A 24,419-nucleotide genomic window follows, 5' to 3' on the forward strand; every position below is an offset into this window, starting at 1 on the left:
AAAGAAATGCTGGTTGGTTTCTACTGGGTGATTAGTCTTTAAGACTAATCTGATGAGGTTCAACAAGGACAAGTACAGAGTCCTGTACTTTGGATGGAAGAATCCCACGCACCGCTACAGGCTGGGGACCGACTGGCTAAGCAGCAGTTCTGCAGAAAAGGACCTGGGGATTACAGTGGATGAGAAGCTGGACATGAGTCATCAGTGTGCCCTTGTTGCCAAGAAGGCCAACGGCATATTAGGCTGTATGAGTAGGAGCATTGCCAGCAGATCAAGGGAAGTGATTATTTCCCTCTCTTCAGCACTGGAGAGGCCACACCTGGAGTACTGCATCCAGTTTTGGTCCCCCCGCTACAGAAGGGATGTGGACAAATTGGAGAGAGTCCAGCGGAGGGCAACAAAAATGATTAGATGGCTGCGGCACACGACTTACGAGGAGAGGCTGAGGGAACTGGGGTTATTTAGTCTGCAGGAGAGAAGAGTGAGGGGGGATTTGATAGCAGCCTTCAACTATCTGAAGGGGGGTTCCAAAGAGGATGGAACTAGGCTGTTCTCAGTGGTGGCAGATGACAGAACAAGAAGCAATGGTCTCAAATTGCAATGGGGGAGGTCTAGGTTGGATATTAGGAAACACTATTTCACTAGGAGGGTGGTGAAGCACTGGAATGGGTTACCTAGGGAGGTGGTGGAATCTCCATCCTTAGAGGATTTTAAGGCCTGGCTTGACAAAGCCCTGGCGGGGATGATTTATTTGGTGTTGGTCCTGCTTTGAGCAGGGGATTGGACTAGATGACCGCATAGGTCTCTTCCAACCCTAATATTCTATGATTCTAAGAAAGAGGGTCGGTGGCCATCATTGTATACTGCATTTGAAGCATGCTTTGGGGCTAACCCCCCAGAGGCAATGTGGGATGTACATTAGAACATCATATCTCAACAATGGCTTGCCCAGAAATTCCACATTTGTTTTATTATTCCTTTATTTTCATTTGCCCTCAATGAGATCTAGGACACAGATCTATTGTTAAAGGGCTGGTACTATAATTTTGAATTTATTCAATACCAATGTTTGAACCTCTAATGAGGAGTGTGTGGAAGCTATGAATTTGTTTAGTATTATACTTCAAAGAGATTACAAACTCTACAGCCATGGCCCATGGTTTAGAAACTCACTCTCTAACACATTTGTTCAAAGAACATAGAAGCCCTATAGATACACCCAGCAAATTTATAAGGCATGGAAAATAAATGGCTTTCATTCAAGGCGATTATAATCTCCATAGGCATAGTTTGTATGCTCTGTAAACCAATTAGTCTGGTTCAAAGTTTTACAGACACACACAGCTCAAATTCCCAATGTACTTAAACTGGTGTTAAATGCTATAAAAACTAAATGGGCAGCTCATTGTGAAAGAAGAAACTACTAACCATCATGTCACTATTAGTCCAGTCTGGGGGAAAAGTATTTTCCTTTACTATGTGATGAAGTCTGGCAACATCAAAGAGAGGTGATCCATGTTTCCCACTGTTCAGAATTGGCTCCAAGTATTTCCAGAATGTTTCCAAGTCGTTGATAGCTTTAGCTTTCTTCATTTTTTCAGCTTCTACAACTATAAATGCATCATTATTAGATAAATTATAGCATATTTGTATCCAAATATCTCCCTTTTACATGGGAATAGTGAGTATGAGACATATTTCTGGAATATTGAGAAGGAAACATGAATTGCAGGTTGGTCTACTCTACCCTAAGTGTTGTTCAAACAATTCCCATTCTTAAGCAAATTCCCAGAAAAATATCCGAGGTCAAGCCCAACTTAAGGTTGTAAATACACAACAAAAATTTAAGGAGGGAAAAACTTCGTAGGATGTTGCACTTGAAGAAACAACAAATAAATGCCCAAAATCCAAAATCTAAGGTTATACTTATCGAAATGCCTTGGGCCTAAACTAGTAACTTTTCTTTAAATGTGAGGTAGGTAAGTATTATTATCCCCATTTTATAGATGTTGAAACTAAGACAAAGAGAGATTAAAGTGCATTTCATCAGTGAAATGTGATTGTAGAAATGTCAGTGCAGGTTTCCATGTTTACTGTATTGTAATGATCAAATTACAGATGTACCCAGATAATGAGGAAAAAATGTGTTTGCTAAATGCCAGCCCTGCAAACTCACTCTGGGATCATGGCCTGATTGTTGGAGTTGCTGAGAATCTGCAACTGCAAATGCCTTGATTTCATGTGGAGTTCTGGATGCTCAGCACCTCTAAAAATCAGGCCTGGGGCTAAATTTATCCCTGGTATAACTCCAGTGATGACCCCAAAAACATGGCAGTGGACTGTTCTGAAACGTTTGGCCTATGTAACTTTCCCAAGGCCACACACGGATTCTGTGGCAGTTATGAAGATAACCCTGGACTATCCTTCCTCAACTAAGGCACTTCCATCTACTGATGTTGCTCAAGGGTTGTTATCAAACGAATGTGAATTGGAAAATTATGTCTGAGTGTATGGTACAGATGTTTATATGTTGAGTATGATACAGTGCAGTGGGGGTAAGGCCCCGCTTGACAAAGCCCTGGCTGAGATGATTTAGTTGGGGTTCGTCCTGCTTTGAGCAGGGGGTTGGACTAGATGACCTCCTGAGGTCTCTTCCAACCCTAATATTCTATCATTCTATGACTCCATCAGTCTTAAAGAGCTTGAGATGCATCTTCAGTTCCTGTAACTGATAAATGTTTTAAGAGGCTTCGCAGACAATTTACTCAAGATCTGTAGTCCTTTCATTTAAATTTTTGACCTATAAGTTTCATTTATACTAATACTATACCAATTTTTCCAAAGTGATAGGTGGGCTAGATGCCACTAGTTAATTATTCTTCAATGTAAGATCTAGAAAACTGGGAAAAGAAGGGAGTGAGGAAGAATATTAAGAGGAGAAAAGTATTGTTGAATCTCTTCTGTAAATATTGGACAAGAAAATTTTCCATCTCTAATAGTTGTGATACCATAGTACATCTCCTGGGGATTACAAGGCAAAGCAAGTACCAGCACTAGTGACAAGCATGAAAGAAGCTAACTGGCTGACTCCTAAGTGGTAGCATACAAATATTCAGCTCATTTCCTCCTGTAGGCCTAGATATTTAAAACGTTTCAAAAAGAGAGCACAGGCACTCAGATAACACAATGCTAAGCATGGATAAGAATTTAAATAAAATTTTTAAAATAGAATAGTTAGGATTTTATAAAAGATATTTGTCCTATCACTAGCTTACCTTCAGGTGTAAGTAATGATTCTTCTTGCAGGTTAGCTGCTCCCAAGTATGTCTGCAATGGTTCGTAATTTTCAGAAGAAATCTTAATCACATTTGAGATACTGACCCCAAGCTCAGAGAGCACAGGCAGTAACTGAGGGTTGTGGAAACCCCAAACTATGAAGTAATATTGGGCATCATCTGGTTCATCATCTGTTCAAAATATCGAAATCACCAGTCACATTACAAAAGGAAAGTAGATTAGAATAGATCATTTCAACTGTTATATTAAAGTATATTGTAGCTCAATTGCATAGCAACAGCCATATTTAAGGTTGCACAAACATTTCTATTGTAACCCTTTTGTTCTGATGCACACAATTTTCTGAACTTTCATATTTTAGACTGAAATTTTCCAAGTGGTTTCTGTAGCAACCTGCATGGAACTTGTAGGGAAGAGCACAGCTTGCAGAAGCGAAGAATTTGGAGGAGGCACCAGGAAGCCAGTATGTCTCCACATGGCAAGAGTGCTACAGATGCAGCATCTCTGTAAATAGTTCTTTTAATAGAGAGCCAGTTTAGTTTCAGAAATATGGAGTGCTATCATGTTCTTACCCAGCATATGGTACATGAAACAGTTACTGTCCAACAGTGAATTTTTTAGGAAAGTATGTACAAAAATACTTGAGCTGGTTTTGAGAGTGAGGGAAATGGAAAAGGAACATTTCCACATCATAAAAAGTCTTTGACTTTGATTTAGCACCAAAGTGCATAAGGGTAAGAAGCTGAAATGTGGCAGGATGAGTCCTGTGGGAGGATAGGCACTTTTCAGTGTTCTGGTGAAAAATGGATTTTTGATTTGCCCAAGTTCGTTTGGTTTGTCAATTATAGTTTGAACATGTGCAGGAGTGTGTTTTTACACAGCTAAAATGCTTTTTAATAATCTCCAAGTGTTCTAAATGAATGAAGGCATGCATAGCACAGTTTACTGCTCAGGGGGAAATGAAGTGAATATATGTACTGAATGAGGCAGAGCTTTCTAGACACCATCCTGATTCACTAGCAAAACTGGAAAACAGTACATCAGAATTTCAGTTCCAAACATCTGGGGAATGGAGGTTATTCGTAACTCTGAACAAAAGTTATGGTCTTTCTTTCAAAAGTTTACAACTGAATATTGACTTAATACAGCTTTGAAACTTTATTATGCAGAAGAAAAATGCTGCTTTCCCTTTTTTTTTAGTAGTTTACTTTTAACACAGTACTATACTATATTTGCTTTGTTTGGGGTCTCTGCTGCTGCCTGATTGCGTACTTCTGGTTCCAAATGAGGTGTGTGGTTGACTGGTCAGTTCGTAACTCTGGTGTTTGTAACTCTGAGGTTCTACTATATGTTGCAGGAAACAAAGTGCAGTATACAGTGAGCCTTGTCTCATAAAGGGCTCAATTCTGCACAGTGCTGAGCACTCTGGTCCAGTCTAGTAAAGCATTTAAATACACGATGTGATTGGGACTATTACGTACTTAAACGCTTTGCTGGATTGGACTAGAGCGCTCAGCAACTTGCAGGATCAAACCCTCCCTCTGCACCTTAATGTGTATTACTGCACTTTACAATATTGAATAGCAAATATAACTCCGTACTAGTTGACTCTTACTGGTTGCACATACTTCTTACAGCACTTTAGAGCTACTGTGCAGTGTATGACAAAAGGCTATTTATTAATGTAAGTCTGCGCTAACTCTGAAGCTTTATGACAGGTTTCAGAGTAGCAGCCGTGTTAGTCTGTATTCGCAAAAAGAAAAGGAGTACTTGTGGCACCTTAGAGACTAACAAATTTATTTGAGCATAAGCTTTCATGAGCTACAGCTCAAGCTTATGCTCAAATAAATTTGTTAGTCTCTAAGGTGCCACAAGTACTCCTTTTCTTTTTCTGAAGCTTTATGAAAGTGCTCTCTGCTGCCATTTAAACTGGAGGAAGAGAGACTGAGTAGACCTTATTTGCATGTTATCCACCCTCCCAGTATGAACATTTTGGTTGTTCTGATTAAAATTCTATTACATTTTGGGTGTGGGTTAATGAAATATAATCATTGCTATGCAACAGAAAAATGAAGTCACCCTAACCAAAAATATCTCTCTGGCATTGCCAGGGAATGGAACTTGGATTTAAGCCAGACAGAGAGGGAGCAGCTACTTTGTAGTGAGAAGCAAGTCCTTGGTGGCAAGCACTCTAGTCAATGGTCCTATATGCCATGTGAGAGGTGATGCAGAGTCAGCATTGAGACTAGAGGCAGTGACAGGGTTTCTCTTCATGGAAACCAAGCAGCATTTCCCACTGGAATGGTGGAGAGGGACCAAACTCTTGGACATCACTAAACACTGCCAACAAACTGAGTGGGGTGCACAGAAAGGGAAGTAGGGCAAGTGATATGGGAAAGGGACATCTGACATTCACATCAGAAAGTGGGAAAACAAAGGACTACTGCCAAAGATACTGTGCAGGTGCATGTTTTACTTATTATTTGTATAAACAGATGGTTGCATTATTTTCCCAAATTAATGCTGTGTTCCTTTCCCTCTTAATAAAAATGTATTTGTTTAATACACAGATTCGGTACTTGCAAACAGGGACCTCATTCCATTCTCAACTCATTCAAGACTTCAGGGCACAAGGAGCCAGAGGCAGTGGTTAATAAGACAACAGCATTTAGAGTCACTTTCCTGTAAGAGCAAAAGAGGAGAGGACAATTTTTCTGCTACGGTTGTGGCCAGGATGTACATATTGCTATCAAGTATCAGAATGAAGAGAATCCCACCTTAGTGTACCAGATGCTGAGGATGAGTTGGGGGGAATTGAGAAACTGGCAAGGGGCTTCAGAAGGGAGACACTCAGGCTCTCAGAACTTAAAGCAGGGGTTCCCAAACTTTTTGCTGGCACAACCTCATTTGAATAAACTATTTTCTCCCGGGAACCCAGACAGCATGGAGGATGCCATTTTGAAGAGAAAATGGCACTCTTAGATTCATAGAATCACAGGGTTGGAAGGGACCTCAGGAGGTCATCCCACAGTGTGACCTTGCACACATTGTATGTGTGAGGTCATATCGTATGGAATAGGCCATTTTGCTCTACAAAGTGGTATCCTCCACACAGCATGACCTCATATGTATGGTGCATGCAAGGTCATGCTGTGCAGAGGATGCAATTTTGTAGAGCAAAATGGCATCCTCTATGCAGCATGGCCTCACATGCACTGCATGGAAGTCATACTGTGCAGAGCAAAATGGTGTCCTCCGTACACTAGAGATTGCTGCAACCCCATCTGCTGATGGCCTGGCCCCATATTGGGGTCACGACCTACAGTTTGGGAACCTCTGACTTAAAGGCTCCCATGAAAAGATTCTCCAAGCCTAAATACCACCATGACTAATAGAAGCTCAAGCAGAGGTTACTGTAAAGGATGAAGGGACGGAATGTATAACTTACTTGATACTGGATCCCAAGGGCCTATTTCAGTTTTTCTACCAAAAGATGCTCAGGAATTGACAGTAAAGCCACTGATTGGACTAGACCTGTGTGGCCTTAGCATGGATGAATACCCTTACCAAGGGAACATCGTAGCGGTCCTGGAATTTTCAGAGGAAGTTGTCAGGAAAAGACAAGAAGTGGACACAGCAGCAGTGATAGGTTCTGGTGTCTGATGTGTCTGTTCTCATAGGGAACAACTCTTGACTTTTTGAGGTACTCCCCAACTCCTGCAGATGAGTTGGGGAGCAATACCTAAACACCCTGAGCCAGAGATCTTCCCTCCCCACCCCACCCCCACATGTGAATCCAGACTCCACCAGTAGACCCTGCAAGAGTCTGAGGAAGAAATTTTGTAAAAGATCCAGGGTGTTCTTGCTATACAAATGGGTCATGGGATGCATGTAGGCAGAAGACCATGTCATCACACTATAAGACTCATGTCCTTTCAGAGCAAGTTCTAGGACAGGGTGGCCAACCTACACCTGAGAAGGAGCCAGAATTTACCAATGTACATTGTCAAAGAGCCACAGTAATACGTCAGCAGCCCCCCCATCAAAGCCTCCCACCCACCAGCAGCCCTGCCGATCAGCACCTCTCCCTCCCTCCCCAATCAGCTGTTTCGTGGCATGCAGGAGGTGGTGGGAGGATGGAGGAGCGAGGGCACGGCAGGCTATGGGGAGGGGGCTGGAAGGGGTGGAGTGGGGGTAGGGCCTGTAGCAGATCCAGGGGTTGAGCAGTGAGCATCCCCTGGCACATTGGAAAATTGGCACCTGTAGCTCCAGCCCCGGAGTTGGTGCCTATACAAGGAGCCGCATATTAACTTCTGAAGAGCCACAAGTGGCTCCAGAGCCACAGGTTGGCCACCCCTGTTCTAGGAAGATTGCTCTCTCCAAGATGGAGGACCTGCAACACCATCTTCAGGAACTGCTTGCAAATAGCATTACTGCAGAATCGTGCAGCCCATATATCTCTTTTATAGTGGGAGTACAGAAGTTGAATGGGAACATAAGGATAAACAGAGAGAGACAACCAAGTGCTCAAAAGATGCACGGTGATAGATCACTACATCATTCCTCAAGTACAAGATACTTTGGTCTGTTTGCTAGGGTTCTCAGTGGTGGATTTTTGCAGTGAATATTACCAGATCCTGCTGGAACAAAAAGACACCATTCATCTGCTCTTTCAGTTTCTATCAGTTTGAACTCATGCCCAAGGGAATATCTGGAGTGTCTGCCATGTTTCAAAGTCTAATAGAGGAATTTATGAAAGACATGAGCTTTGCTTGTACAAAATATGCCTGAGAGGTTACATTTGAAAACTAATAACTTGGTCAACAATATCATGGTGAAATGTATATAGCATCATCATATCTAAAGTTATGAATTCCCCCTATATGTTGATGTTAGCACATGTTCAAACCCACACAGCTCTGACTAGGCAAAGTTGTTAAACAGGTCTATCCTAAACATGTCAATTTACCTCAATTTACATAAAAGCCCGTTGCCAATTGTGCCCACATATCTATTCAGGGGACACCATCACAGGGCCTAATAACATCAGCCACACTATCAGAGGCTCGTTCACCTGCACATCCACCAATGTGATATATGCCATCATGTGCCAGCAATGCCCCTCTGCCATGTACATTGGTCAAACTGGACAGTCTCTACGTAAAAGAATAAATGGACACAAATCAGATGTCAAGAATTATAACATTCATAAACCAGTCGGAGAACACTTCAATCTCTCTGGTCACGCAATCACAGACATGAAGGTCGCTATCTCAAAACAAAAAAACTTCAAATCCAGACTCCAGCGAGAAACTGCTGAATTGGAATTCATTTGCAAATTGGATACTATTAATTTAGGCTTAAATAGAGACTGGGAGTGGCTAAGTCATTATGCAAGGTAGCCTGTTTCCTCTTGTTTTTTTCTACCCCCCCCACCCCCCAGATGCTCTGGTTTAACTTGGATTTAAACTTGGAGAGTGGTCAGTTTAGATGAGCTATTACCAGCAGGAGAGTGAATTTGTGTGTGTATGGGGGTGGGGGGGGGATGTGAGAAAACCTTGATCTATGCAGGAAATAGCCCGACTTGATTATGTAAAGAGTTGTCACTTTGGATGGGCTAGCACCAGCAGGAGAGTGAATTTGTGTGGGGGGGTGGAGGGTGAGAAAACCTGGATTTGTGCTGGAAATGGCCCACCTGTTGATCACTTTAGATAAGCTATTACCAGCAGGACAGTGGGGTGGGAGGAGGTATTGTTTCATATTCTCTGTGTGTATATAAAGTCTGCTGAAGTTTCCACGGTAAACATCTGATGAAGTGAGCTGTAGCTCACGAAAGCTCATGCTCAAATAAATTGGTTAGTCTCTAAGGTGCCACAAGTACTCCTTTTCTTTTTGCGAATACAGACTAACACGGCTGTTCCTCTGAAACCTGTAGTAAACAGAGTCCTTGAGACAGTAAGAAGGAGAATGACAGGAGACAAGGCAAATCGGCATACACAGGAGAGAACAAAGAGCATGGAGCCACCTTCACCACACTCCATGTCACCTTCTTTACTGTTTGAATAAACTTTGCTTTGAGGGATAATCCTCTGAAGAATTTCCTTCAAAGGATGACTGGACTATAAAAGTGAAGAGCAAGAAGACCCCAAAGTCGCTCTCTTTTTCAGCTAACTTTGAGGGACAGCCTTAGTTGAGAATCTGGTCAGCCTTGTTGCTGGTAACTGGTATTTTACCTTGAAACAAGTCTAACTTTTTAAGTTCTAGCTATTAGAAAACATTTTATCTTTATTTATCTTGAAGCCATTTCTGCCTTTAATGCCTTATAGTTGTAGTCACTTAAAATCTCTCATTATAGATTAAAAATAAAATAAATTTGTTTAACTAAACTAATCCAGTGTTGTGTTTACACTGAACTGTTTGGTAACTCCAGTTAAAGTAGCAAACTGTTGAATATTGACAGGGGCAATGGACTTTTAATATTTGACCTGTCCAGGAGAGGGCTGGACCATGCAGAACATTCATTTGGGGGGAAATTCAGGACTGGAAGTACATTGGGGTCACCCTGCAGGTCGTAATTAAGGCTGCTGGAAACCAAAGTGTGGCTGGTGTATTGCTGACGGGCTACTGGGGTCAGAGTTGCTGGACCAGGGCTGCAGCTATGCACAGACACCTCAGGGTGTGACTTGCATACTGGTAGACTGTTTATGAGTGGCCCAGGTTGGGAGCTACAATAGCAAAGCATTGTAAGGCACTTACAATTTCAGGGAAGACAGTGACAACCCCTCACTGGTCTGGATTGCACCCCACAATGTGACAGATGGCCTGAATGTTTTTGCAAGAACTCTGGGGGAATAAGAAGAAAGGCTTCTAAAAGTGCTAAACTGGTTGGAAGCCAATTAACCAAAGGTATCAGTTGATAAATGTCAATTCTACAGAACAGCAGACAAATATATGGGTCACATTGTATACCAAGATGAAGTAAGTATGGATCCTGATCAAATAGTATCTGTACTCACTACATGGGCAACCCCACATTATTACAAAAAGCTTAAGCCTTTCATAGGAGTTAGAGGCTACTACTGCAGATTGTGAAAAAATACGCTATCATTGCAAAGCTACCAAATTATCTCACTAAAGGATATCAGTCCAGCAAAAGGATATCTAAGGTAAAAGTTAAAGTAAAGTACCCAAGGCCTCCTGAACAAACACACTATGACCTTTTGGAAACTGATATGCAGCAAAAGATATGAAAAATCCCTTCAGGAAATAATTAACTACCTAACTCATGCCCTAGCCCTAGTCTTTGCTGACCGAAGCCAGCCTTTCATTCACCATACAGAAATTAGTTAGGAAGGTGAGGGAGGGAGTGCTATAAACAAGTTAAAGGCCACTGGAGATCTGTGGCCTTTGCCAGCCAAGGCCTTTCTGACAGTGAAATTCACTACCACATACACAAGTTGGAATTCTTTGCCTTTCTATGGACTGCCGCAGAGAAATTGAGAGACTATTTGTGTGGTGCTCAATTTCACATGTGGACAGACAACAATCTATACATGTTAACAAGTGCCAAGCTAGGTGCTACAGATCAGAGATGGGTGGCCACCTTTGCTACAAGTTCAGCATTCAGTACCAGAGCTCTAGAAATGTTGCTTTCTTCATGTGAAAGTTCTGGACCCTCTGCTAGTCAGTCCAGGTCTGCAACGTGATGTGGTCCAACCAGTCTGTGCTTGTGGCCCTGCTCCAGAAGTACTGGTCTACGTAGGGGAAATCAGCAGTTATATCAAGTGTCATGAGCAGCATCAGCCGGTCTGAGTCTGCCATGTTTGTTTCCTCCTTCGCCTGCTCCACCATAGCTCTGTCAGGTACCTTTGGTGCATCAGAAATGTTGAGTGGGACATTGTGGGGCTCGGCCTCCCCAACTTTTGTTGGTCTACTCAAAGGAGCCTGCGACCGTAACAAGGCGACATTCAAGACCCACGAGAAAGATCCTACAGGAATCAGGACACCAAACTAAGAGGATTAGAGAGGCCATGTCCCAGACTGAACAGACTGGTAGGAAGTAGCCAAGGACAGCAAATGTAAGGTCCTTGCTGGGAGGGGTGCCCCTGTTCAGGGATTGACAAATACAGGGCCCTGGGCTAGGACCTCGTGGAGAGGGAGGGCCTGTGTCCCCCTACCTCCCACCCCTAGCCTTAAAGGCTAAGGCCCCGCAACCAAGCAGGGGGCCGGGAGCCACACACTCTAACCTCTAGGCTGTCCAGCCCTCCAGTCAGCCTGCTACATGGTCCATGAAGGTATGTTGGTATTTCACCGGCTTGTTGGCTCAGTCCAGAACTTCAACCATAAGTTCATTATGGAAACTCTTCCACTGGCCTCATTCAAAGCCTGCTGCTGGTTCCCCTCAGCTCCCATACTGGATTCTGAGTCCACCAGGTCACAATCCCAGCTGACCAGATCATACTGCACCGCTCTCGGACCCGTACTTAGTGCAGTACCCAGCACCCGGTCAATGTCATAAACAGGTATGATGTCGGTGAGCTGCCTGAGGTGCAGTTCTGGTTCCTGGTTTTCCAGTACTTGGTCTTGAACTGTTTAATTTGCTTCCTGCACTGGTCACCAGTCCAATACATTTCCAGTGCTGCCAGGTTCTTTGCTATTTACTGGTATGCATGGTCATTCCTGGTACTCTTACTAGAATCCACTGCTTAGCTGGTCTCAACCACAGATTAACCAAAATCTGGCTGTGCTCCCCTGACCGTGAAGCAGGACTCTTTGCAAAGGACTTTTGGTCAGCGTGCATTGCAAATTAAGAGTGTTAGGTTCTCTGAAGGTGTATTTTCAGCTCAGAGGTCAGAATAAAATGGAAGGGTTAAATGCCGATTGATCAAACTGCTGTACTAGAACAAGGAGAGTTGCTTCTGTTTTCTTGGGGTATGTCTATACTACCCACTGGATCAGCAGACAGCGATCGATCCAGTAGGGGTCGATTTATCGCATATAGTCTAGACGTGATAAATCAACCCCCGAGCGCTCTCCTGTCAACTCCTGTACCACGAGAGGCAGAGGCAGGCAGAGTCGATGGGGGAGCGGCAGCAGTTGAATCACCGCAGTGAAGATACCACTGTGAGTAGGTCTAAGTATGTCAACTTCAACTATGTTATTCACGTAGCTGAAGTTGCATAACTTAGATTGATCTCCCCCGCTAGTGTAGACCAGGACTTTGAGTCAATTGGTGATTCTTGGGAGGGACAGGACAAAGAAATCTGGCAGATTCCCAGGACCCAAATCCGGACCGGCTGTATCTATACTGCAAAGCAATAGGGCTTTAACTTTGTGTCCCAGCTTGACTGGGGCTTGAGGTGTCCACCCTCACGGGGTCCTAGGACCCTGGATCTGAGCCCGAGAGATTAATGTATGTACAGAAGGGAGATTCTGACTCAAGCCTGAGTCTGAGGCTGGGCTTACATTGCAATGTAGACATACCCTATATGCTTTAAGCCTCGCTGTGAAGAGCTCTGTGAGAGCGTGAGACACATAACAGCTGGTCTGCTGGAGTTGGAAGATGGGAGATTAAACTTGCTCTGTAGTTACAAACCCTGGCTCCACGCTAAGTATGCCACCAGTCTAGAGGTGCAGAGCTTTGTAAATTCCTCAACATTTTTGGCTTCCTTTAGTGGATGTTTTTAGCCATGTCCACTATGGTTTAGGAATATGATTTTTCTCAGAACTGGTTAGCACATTATTAACTTGTACAGCTTTTGATATTTTATAACACAAGAAGATTGCCTCATGGATATGGCGATAAATGTAACTATTTTCTTTCTTGATTAATAATGAGTTTCAATCTTTCTAAAGGGAATACATCAGTCTTGAATCAGCAGGTAGGTTCAAGACTTTTAAATGCTCTTTGGGTGAGTTGATTAGCAGTGTATCTGCATGCCTTACATACCCAAATATTTGTCATCTTCCTCCTCTTCTCCCCGTCGCTTTAGTGTGGTGTCCTTTTTAATAGCAGTTGCTGTTTGTACTGCTTCAGCTTTCTTTCCCTTCCCTCCTTTTCCTGCAGACTTGGCACTGGGCGGCTTTTCCTTCTTGCCAGGAGGTTTAGCTTTCCCTTTGTCTTTTTCTTTCTCCTTCTCTCGCTCTTCTGCTGCCTGGTAAAATTAACGAACTAATCTCACATATTAGTCTAAGCATGTACAGAACAAATAGTTGACTGTAGTAAAACCTTACCGTTTGAATATATTTGTTTGAATATTTTTCCCTCTGACCCTTCAGGATTTTGTTTTGGTGCAGCTGTCTTGACTCCACCCTTTTTCCCTCCTCACGCTCTTCAGTTTATTATATTCCTATTAAATAGCAGTGCCAAGATCTCATGCTAAAAGAATAGGGTATATATAAGAAAATAACTGTGATTTTTAAAAATGAGTGAAATTGGTGCTGGTGAAAGGTGGATTGACACAACACTGGAAACTAATAATCTCTGATGCTTTAAGCTTCAGACCAGGTACAATACTTGCAGCAGCAGGGCAAGCTTCCCTGTGGACCAGGAAGGAACTGTGGCTGATGAAAAAGTTCAGACTCTAAGGCTGGTTCAGTCCTTAGCTTCTCTACTGAAACTGCCAACTATGGAATCAATTGGTGCCAACTCTGTTTGTCTTTTCTTTGATGTGAACATCTATCCACTATGAACTGGGACTGAGAGCACTAAATTAATTTCACACAGGACATTAATGAATCATTAGATAATTCACAGACAAAAACTATATTATAATAGAGCTAAGGTGGACAGTATGTATCTGTAATATAAGGTAAAACAATTGCAGTTAAAATCATATGATTAGAACTAAGCAATTTAGTGTTTGTGGCCCCAGATTAGATTAAATGAATTTTTTAAAAGGTACATTCGATTTTTCTTTTCTTTTTTTTGCCCTCTCATTGTGTCATGTTAAAGGGAGTGCAAGCAGCAAGAAAAGCTCTCCGCACTCTGTGTAATTGGTATGATTTACAATACTCAGTTGTTTTGCTGGATACCGTAGAAGAAGCATCCTTTCTGGCTGTAGATATTGTCTTCTAGTTCAGATTAGAAATCAGAGATTCTGCCTTCTTTTGCTCTCTTCCTTCTCAGTCTGGTGCTAAGCACCCTCAGATGTGCTCCTTTTAAACCATTCAGACATGTCTCCAAGCTATCTAGTGGCTTCGTGGATTCCAACCAGTTTTCTATATCTCATTTCAAATTTTTTCCACTTCAGACTTTTGTAAACCCCATCTTTTTGTGCTACTGCTTTGGGTTCCTAACCCAATGAACACATAGAGTCAGATTATATAATTGTCAGTTCTAGAATGTTCACAAAACACTGCCTTATTTATTGCATCTGGGTCATTTCCTAGAATTAAGTCCCGAACACAGTAGACACTGAACTTGTCAGGTTTTGACCAAAGAGCTCTAGATGTCTTCAACACCTTCAGAGTCCTTTGCTACTATTTTTTTCCCAGTTTAATATTTCCTTACATTCTGTAGTCTCATTTGCTTATTCTTTAACCTTTTACATAAACTGCAGCACCTAGCTGTCCTGCATTTGTATCCCATTTGTTTCTTCCGATGTCTTCACCTATAATTCCTAACTTCTTTATAATTACTAAACAGTTATTTCCTTCTCATTCCTCTTACAAGGACTTTTGTATTAACTTTGCTCCCTTTCTGTTTTTCTTTCTCCTGTCCCACCTTCTGCATCTCAGTACTCAGGAATGAATATTTAAAGGGTTAGCTATTTTAAAGACTTAATAAAAAAGAATATTCTATTTTGTTTGTTTCTAGCTTCTCCTCAGTTATAAATGCATTTATTGGATAATATTTTCTAATAGTAGGAGGGACAGAAGTTGAATTTTCTTGGGCAACACTTGACTATGTGATCTGGAGGAAATGGAATTGCCTTCATAAAGTTGGGTGGAACGACTTCCCTACAGCACACAAGAATACCTTATTTTCAGCTGCTCTTCTCTGCAGGTCCTTCTGTTTGATGCAAAGCAGCTGAAATTTCAGTAGTTTTCCAATCAGTGTTACAGGAAGCTGCTCTCCACTATCCAGAATGGCTTTGGCTGCCTCTATCACCTGCAGAGAGGTGAAGAAAGAGTTATTATTAATACAGTTTCAATATAAAATTTGGCATACACCGTGTGTGCTGACAGGTGGACTGATATTTCACATTTTAAAGTACGTGGCTCACAGTGATATGGCCATCCCAAGTCTACTTTCAAAAAATGACCCAACACCAGTGACTGCCTATCCCCACTCCTTGGCTCTCAGGTCCTTCTTGCTAATCGGCTGGAGTGCTGCTCAATGTCACACTACACACAAGCTGAGAGGGGGGCAACATTCTACATTTCATTTTAGGAGTATACAGATTTCCAGTTCATGTTGTAAAAACATTCATTGTTAGGTTTTAAATAGTGGAGTGATATTAACAGCAACTTAGAGAGTTATAAATTAAATAGCATTGAATAGATACCAAACCAACTGGGATAGCCTGGGCTACTGTTTACAAAATGGCTAGTGTCTGAGCGACTAACCCTCACTGAAAGATACAAACTGCTTGTTGGCAATTTGAGCGGGGCTATACTGGTGCAAAGACACCCTCTCTTTGTTTAATGTTGATTGGGCTGGTACTATGTAGCCTAATTGCGGTGAAATAAGGCTATTGAGTTTTCCTAAGGTGATGACAGCGGCAGGAACATACAGCTGCATTGTCCAGATGTGTGACACTGACAGGCTGTTTTATTACTATGCTTTTTACAGCCTGTTGCCACTAAATTTCATACAACTCACTAACATCTGGGCTGTTTTCCTTGGAGTCTCATAACCACTGTATTTACAGCAAAAAAAAGAAGAAGGCACAAAACACAATAAAAAGTTGTTACATGTTTCTTTTCACTTCTGTTTTCGCTCTAATAAAGTTACCCTGTGCAGAGAGCAGTGCTGAAGAGAAATCCAGCCATAATATTTTCCTACTTTTGTTTCTAAGCAAGCATCAGATTTATGTATAACCTTGGGCTGAATTAGGTGCTACTCAAATGTTCTGACATGTTTCTATTTTTCCCCCCTTGGAGCAATTACACTTGGGTACATATGGTGTCTATTTTACTTGCTCAGTGTCAGGCAACGAAGGTGAATGCTGCATTTTGCTGAATTGTGTCTTGTCTGAGGGTGTGTCTACACTACGGAATTAGGTCCAATTTATAGCAGTCAATTTTTTAGGAAGCGATTTTATACAGTCGATTGTGTGTGTCCCCACTAAGCGCATTAAGTTGGCGGGGTGCGTCCACAGTGCCATGGCTAGCATCGACTTTCGGAGCGGTGCACTGTGGGTAGCTATCCCACAGTCCTCGCAGTCTCTGCTGCCCATTGGAATTCTGGGTTAAGCTCCCAATGCCTGATGGGGCAAAAACATTGTCGCGGGTGGTTTTGGGTACATGTCGTCAGTCGCCCCTCCCTCCATGAAAGCAACAGCAGACAATCATTTCGTGCCTTTTTTCCGTGCGGGTGCCATACTGCTTTCAGCAGACAGTGCAGTAGGACTGCTAACTGGCATCATTGAACCACCACTTCTGCTGCAACTCTGCTCTCCTGGTGCCATGAATCCACCTCGCAGGTCCTCTATATGACCGTTGTCATCCACCGCTTCCGCTGCAACTCTGCTCTCCTGCTCTTGTCTCGCCATACCATGGCAAGCGTGCAGCCCGCTCAGCTCACCGACACCGCTGCTGTTGTGTCCTGGTGCTGCTGGCAGCAGACAGTGCAGTAGGTCTGCAAAACTGGTCATCCAACCACCGCTTCCGCTGCAACTCTGCTCTCCTGCTCTTATCTCAATAGCGAATTTCTCCATGTTGGCGGTCATGGGCTCCTGTTTCCGCTGCAACTCTGCTCTCCTGCCCTCATGAATCCACCTTGCAGGTCCTCTCGTCATTCTCTATAAATATCTATTCTTGAGGCATCTGTCGCCAGCCACCGCTTCCACTGCAACTCTGCTCTCCTGCAGACGCCATATCATGGCAAGCATGGAGCCCGCTCAGATCACCGCGGCAGTTATGACTGTTCTAAACACCGTGCACATTATCCAGCTGTATATGCAGAACCAGAACCAGAACCTGCAAAAGCAGGCGAGTAGGCAACGGCAGCGTGGTGAGGAGAGTGATGAGGACATTGACACAGACTTCTCTCAAAGTACGGGCCCCGGCAATGTGGACATCATGGTGGTAATGGGGCAGGTTCATGCCGTGGAACACTGATTCTGGGCCCAGGAAACAAGCATAGACTGGTGGGACTGCATAGTGTGGCAGGTCTGGGATGACTCCTAATGGCTGCGAAACTTTCGCATGCATAAGGGCACTTCCATGGAACTTTGTGACTTGCTTTCCCCTGCCCTGAAGCACCAGAATACCAAGATGAGAGCAGCCCTCACAGTTCACAAGTGAGTGGCGATAGCCCTTTGGAAGCTTGCAATGCCAGACAACTACTGGTCAGTCGGGAATCAATTTGGAGTGGGCAAATCTACTGTAGGGGCTGCTGTGATCCAAGTAGCCAACGCAATCACTGAGCTGCTGCTACCAAGGGTAGTGACTCCGGGAAATGTGCAGGTCATAGTGGATGGCTTTGCTGCAATGGGATTCCCTAACTGTGGTGAGGCCATAGACGGAACCCATATCCCTATCTTGGCACCAGAGCACCAAGGCAGTGAGTACATAAACTGAAAGGGGTACTTTTCAATGATGCTGCAAGCACTGGTGGATCACAAGGGACGTTTCAGCAACATCAACGTGGGTTGACCAGGAAAGGTACATGATGCTCACATCTTCAGGAACTCTGGTCTGTCTCAACAGCTGCAGCAAGAGACTTACTTTCCAGACCAGAAGATAACCATTGGGGATGTTGAAAGGCCTATAGCTATCCTTGGGGACGCAGCCTACCCCTTAATGCCATGGCTCATGAAGCCATACACAGGCACCCTGGACAGTAGTCAGGAGCTGTTCAACGATACGCTGAGCAAGACCAGAATGGTGATAGAGTGTGCATTTGGACGTTTAAAAGCACCCTGGTGCAGTTTACTGACTCGGTTAGACCTCAGCGAAACCAATATTACCATTGTTATTGCTGTGCTCCACAATATCTGTGAGAGTAAGGGGGAGATGTTTTTGGCAGGGTGGGAGGTTGAGGCAAATCGCCTGGCCGCTGATTACACGCAGCCAGACACCAGGGCGATTAGAAGAGCACAGCAGGGTGCTCTGTGCATCAGAGATGCTTTGAAAACCAGTTTCATGACTGGCCAGGCTACGGTGTGACAGTTCTGTTTGTTTCTCCTTGATGAAAACCTGCCCCTTTGGTTCACTCTACTTCCCTGTAAGCCAACCGACCTCCCCACTTCTATCACCGCTTGCAGAAGCAATAAAGTTATTGTTGTTTCAAATTCATGTATTCTTTATTAATTCGTCACACAAATAGGGGGATAACTGCCAAGGTAGCCCGGGAGAGGTGCGGGAGGAGGGAAGCACCGGGTGGGGTGGTGGAGGAGGGAAGGACAAGGCCACACTGCCCTTCAAAACTTATTGAATGCCAGCCTTCTGTTCCTTGGGCAGTCCTCTGGGGTGGAGTGGTTGGGTGCCTGGAGGGCCCCCTTCCCCACGTTCTTGGGCGTCTGGGTGAGGAGGCTATGGAACTTGGGGAGGAGGGCGTGTGGTTACACAGGGGCTGCAGCGGTGGTCTGTGCTCCTGCTGCCTTTGCTGCAGCTCAACCATACCCGGAGCATATCAGTTTGATCCTCCAGTAGCCTCAGCATTGCATCCTACTTCCTCTCAACACGCTGCCGCCACCTCTCCACTTGCTCCCACCACCTCTCCTCTCGCGCATCCCTCCTGTCCTCGCATTCATTTTGTGCTTTCCTGGACTCTGACATTGCTTGCCTCCACGCATTTTGCTGAGCTCTTTCAGTGCGGGAGGACTGCATGAGCTCGGAGAACATTTCCTCGCGAGTGCGTTTTTTTCACCTTCTTATCTGCGCTAGCCTCTTGGATGGAAATGATAGGGGGAGTGTTGAAACATTTGCAGCTGCAGGAAAAAAAAAGGGAGAGTAGTATTTAAAAAGACACATTTTAGAGAACAATGGGTAGACTCTTTCACGGTGAACAAGCTGTTAACATTACATAGTACATGTGCTTTCGGTACAAGGTTGCATTTTGCCTCTTCTATTGAGGGCCTGCCAGTTTGGTGTGAGAGCTCACACATGCAGGGCTGGGCAACAGAATTTGGCTTGCAGGCAGCCATGGTAAGCCACAGTCTTTTGGCTTCTTTAACCTTCATAACATGTGGGAATTGCTTCAAATGGCAGTGCCCTCATTTCCCATACCACGCACCCATTGGGTTGGCCATTTAAAATGGGTTGGCCATTTAAAAGGAGGGGCTGTGGTTTTCAAGTTAACGTGCAGCACAAACCCAACTAACCCCCACCCCCTGCCACATCCAATTCTCTGGGATGATCGCTTCACTCCTCCCCCCACTGCTTGGCTAACAGCAGGGATGATTTCTTTTCAGCCACAGGCAAACAGCCCAGCAGGAACAGCCACCTCTGAACATCCCCTTAATAAAATTCCCTACTTCAACCAGGTGACCACAAATGATATCACTCTCCTGAGGCTAACACAGAGAGATAAAGAACGGATGTTGCTTGAATGCCAGCAAACACTGGGACCATACGCTGCCATGTTTTGTTATGCAATGATTCCAGACTATGTGCTACTGGCCTGGCGTGGTAAAGTGTCCTACCATGAAGGACTGAATAAGCCTGCCCTCCCCAGAAACCTTTTGCAAAGGCTTTAGGAGTACCTCCAGGACAGCTTCATTGAGATGTCCCTGGAGGATTTCCGCTCCATCCCCAGACACGTTAACAGACTTTTCCAGTAGCTGTACTGGCTGCAAATACATCCCAAGTCTTCAGGGCAAATTAATCATTAAACACACTTGCTTTTAAACCATGTAGTATATTTACAAAGGTACACTCACCAGAGGTGCCTTGTCCGCCTTCAAGGTCCGGGAGCCCGCCTTGGGAAGGTTGGGAGGTTATTGGATCCAGGGTGATAAACAGTTCCTGGCTGTCGGGGAGAACAGTTTCATCCTACTCCTCATCATCATCTTCCTCATCCCCTAAATCCTCATCCCTGTTGCGTGAGACTCCCCCTTGCAGAAGTCCATTTACAGGGGTGCGGTAGTGGTAGGGATACCCCCTAGAATTGCATGCAGCTCATCATAGAAGCAGCATGTCTGGGGCTCTGACCCGGAGCGGCCGTTTGTCTCTTTGGTAGGCTTGCCTGAGCTCCTTAATTTTCATGTGGCACTGCTGTGGGTCCCTGTTATAGCCTCTGTCCTTCATGCCCTTGGAGATTTTTTCAAATATTTTGGATTTTGCCTTTTGGAATGGAGTTCTGATAGCATGGATTCATCTCCCCGTACAGCAATCAGATCCAGTACCTCCCATTTGGTCCATGTTGGGGAGGGTAGCTCAGTGGTTTGAGCATTGGCCTCCTAAACCCAGGGTTGTGAGCTCAACCCTTGAGGGGTCCATTTAGGGATCTGGGGCAAAAACTGGGGATTGGTCCTGCTTTGATTAGGGGGTTGGACTAGATGACCTCTTGAGGTCCTTTCCAACCCTGATATTCTATAAGTCTTTTGCAATTCTGGGACTCCATGGTCACCTCTGCTGATGAGCTCTAAAAGATCACCTGTGCCATGCTGGCCAAACAGGAAATGAAATTCAGAAGTCCACGGGGCTTTTCCTGTCTACCTGGCTACTGCATCTGAGTTGAGAGTGCTGTCCAGAGCAGTCGCAATGGAGCACTCTGGGATAGCTCCCGAAGGCCAATACCATCGAATTGCGTCCACACTACCCCAAATTTTACCTGGCGATGTTGATTTCCGTGCTAATCCCCTCGTCGGGGAGGAGTACAGAAATTGATTTTAACAGCCCTTTAAGTAGACAAAAATGGCTTCGTTGTGTGGATGGTTGCAGGGTTAAATTGAATGAACGCTGCTAAATATGAACTAAACTCATAGTGTAGACCAGGGCTGAGACAGACAACACCATTGACCTTGGGCTTTCATGGTTTCTTGTTCAGTTTCATAGGAATTTCCCCTGCCAAGTGAAAGAGGGGAGAAAGAAAATTCTGCCTCTAACTATGAATTGACTCGATGTAACTGAAGCTTAAATGGACCAAACTACTGTTTCATGACATAGGAGGAGGAACAAGGTAGAGCCTTGCAAACTGACCTGAACCCTATGGGACACTGCTGAGGTTGAGGTCAAGTCAGGTCTGAAAACAGCCAACCCTCTCGGGCTTGGGTTGGGTCATCTCCAATCACTTCCTCCAGCCCATGGAGTTGGCATGGCAATGGCTACATGCCCTACTCCTGCCAGCCACCACCACTTCATTGTGCTGCATGTACTGTGGAGTGTGCCAAAAAGTCAGTGCTTTCCCCTCGGCAGCACACGCAGCAGGGTGAGGTGGTGTCGTCCAGCAGGAGCAGGGTACACAGCCACCACTGTGCTGCCCCCAAAAGCAGAAAGTGGCTGGAGATGGGTTGCAGATGGGGGACAAGCAGGAAGCCCGCCCCAGACCAAACCCAAAGATGAGGCAGTGGTACTGACGCAGGTTTGGTGTGAAGTGTTGGGTTTAGGCCAAGTGGGTTCTGAAAACCATTTGAAGCTCTCAGGCCAGGTTCAGGTCCAGGTTGGGCTTTAAAATTAGGCCCAAGCAGACCTCTAGAACATAGTCCAGTTTTTCTGGAACTCAGAAGAGGGATATAACACCACAGAAACACTTGCTTACATAACAAACAAAAACCCAACACCAGTAAATCTGGCATTTTGCTTACTGCATGAATACAAAAATATGTGACAGCTATCATCAATTTTGCTTTGCACTGCATAATATACTTTTGCCAGAGTACCTCCTGACCACTGTCTCAGTTAGGGCCCAATCCGACTCTGATTAAAATAATTGGAAAGGCTTCTGCTGTCTTCTGAGATAGATTAGGACCTCAGTAAGTAACAGATTAGAGAAGGATTTAGAGAACTGCAGGTGCGACCGGTACCCTAAAATCTATTGATCAATTGTAATGAATTATATTCAGCTGGAGCTAGCCCAAGCAGGGAATGTCAGTTCAGAGAGAGAATTTGGCAGAAGCAGTGTACTCATTACCTTGACTGAGGGAGAGAGATCCTTGTGTTTCTCTTCACTGACCCCTCTGATAAATGCAGAAGTGGTGTTAACATTCTTCAGGAGACACATCCCGACTGCCTAACTAGAAGGCTAGGGCATGCAAAGCAGAGTCCTTGAAATGCTGCAGAGGGGAAATGGGGAAATCCTGGAAAGCTTCCCAAAAACTTCATACAGTAACCAGGCCTAGTGACAGTTGCTGATTTATTGTTCAAATAGATGTGCGGAAATTCTCTAAAAAGGGTCATATTTTTGGAGTTTACTCTACCCACCCTACACACACACATACACACATCATATATCATTTGAATGTTTATTTTATGTACGTTTAGATGAGATATGATGTGGAGTTGTCAAGCAGTGCCATAAGCCTGTAGGAGAGGTGAATCAATGATGCCCAAAATGAGAAAGTATCATTTTTTTGCACAGTACCTGAAAACTGCAACATGACTATGACTACAGTTTTTACTGTTTCAGTTAATTTCAACACCTTAATGTGGTGTTTATTGATCAAAGCTACCAAACAAAAATGTATTAGAAGATTTTTATTGGTTTTGCATGGACAAGCTGTTCCCCCCCCCACAGAAATTATGAAACTGTTTAGCATGTGTCAAATATGGCGAATATCAACTTTTGCAACATAGTAATGTGAAATGTATGGAATTGAAAGTATTACAGAGAAGCTGCACAGGGACCCTGGCCCTGGCCCTGGCTTAATCTTTTCCTTAGTAAACTAAATTTAACTTCTAGTACTTCTCTCCTACACCATTGGTACCAAAATGTACCATGACCACAGACTCTTGCCCAGGACTCATAAGAAGTTTGTCTGGATGTACCCACCACCTTTGAACCAAGCAGACAAGTCATTGTATGGTTCTCGCTGTCACCATTTCCTAGGGTGACCAGATGCTAAATGCAAAATATCGGGACCGCCTCAGGGGGAGCACCTTTTCAATTGTTACATTCCCACAGCACGTTTGGCGGTGGGAAATAAATCTTGACGGCGAAGAAAGAAGTACCCGCAGCTGAAATGCCGCCAAAGCCGGTCAGCGACTGAAGTGCCCGCCACTGAAGTGCTGCCGAAGACCCGGACGTGCCAGGTGAGTGTAACAATTGAAAAAGCACTCCCCCTGCCTGTCACCACTGCCTAAGGGGAAAAAAAAAAACGCGCCCGAAACAAAATATCGGGACAAATGGCATCCCGACCATACTTCGGTTGGGACACGAGACAAACTGCTCAATATCGGGACGTCTGGTCACCCTACCATTTCCAGAAGTAGCTATTTCTAATGATCAAATTCCATATCATGGCAGCATGTCTGCATCTCACAACTATGATCTCTCAGTATGTGAGGAATGCTCAGCCTCCTCTACCTTTCATGGAAGGTGGGTCCCATACAAGGAAGTTTGTCCCTCCATATCATTCCTTTGAGAAAATCTGCCCTTAAATATCAATTCAGTGCATAGCCTAGTACAGAGCATTTCAAAGAACTGCTGAACAGGGAGCCACCTAAAGAGGAAGCAAACATCCAGGAGGCAGAAGAAGATCTTGATATCAACATAGACACCCCAACTATGGAAGAGATCATTCAAGCCATCAAATCCTTAAAAAATGGGAAAGCTCCTGGCAAGCATATCTTGAATGCAGAATTGTTCAAGGTAAATCCTAAATTAGCAGCATCTATCCTGGCCCCTCTATTTACATCAGTCTGGGAAAGAGAAAAAGTGCCAGATGAGTGGACCAATTGCGTTATAGTGAAGATACCAAAGAAAGGAACTCTCAGTGGTTGTAATAACTGGCATGGTATCACACTTTTATCTGTGCCAATCAAAGTATTGTGTAAGACCATAGTCCAGCGTA

General features: G+C 44.2%; 1 protein-coding gene across 7 annotated transcripts in view; it reads right to left on the reverse strand.

The window, feature by feature from the left end:
* The window catches only part of SPAG17 (sperm associated antigen 17), a 299,338-nt gene that overhangs the window by 196,811 nt on the left and 78,108 nt on the right, over positions 1–24,419 (reverse strand). For all 7 annotated transcript variants that reach the window (XM_048819705.2, XM_048819724.2, XM_048819697.2 and 4 more), the window contains exons 4-7: positions 15,278–15,409; positions 13,247–13,451; positions 3,276–3,467; positions 1,429–1,610 (exon numbers count right to left, since the gene is read on the reverse strand). In XM_048819705.2, coding sequence (XP_048675662.2) covers positions 1,429–1,610; positions 3,276–3,467; positions 13,247–13,451; positions 15,278–15,409 — 711 coding nt within the window. The remainder of the gene's footprint in view (positions 1–1,428; positions 1,611–3,275; positions 3,468–13,246; positions 13,452–15,277; positions 15,410–24,419) is intronic.

This window comes from Caretta caretta, chromosome 1, assembly GCF_965140235.1.
Source record: "Caretta caretta isolate rCarCar2 chromosome 1, rCarCar1.hap1, whole genome shotgun sequence".
NCBI classification, from domain to species: Eukaryota; Metazoa; Chordata; order Testudines; family Cheloniidae; genus Caretta; species Caretta caretta.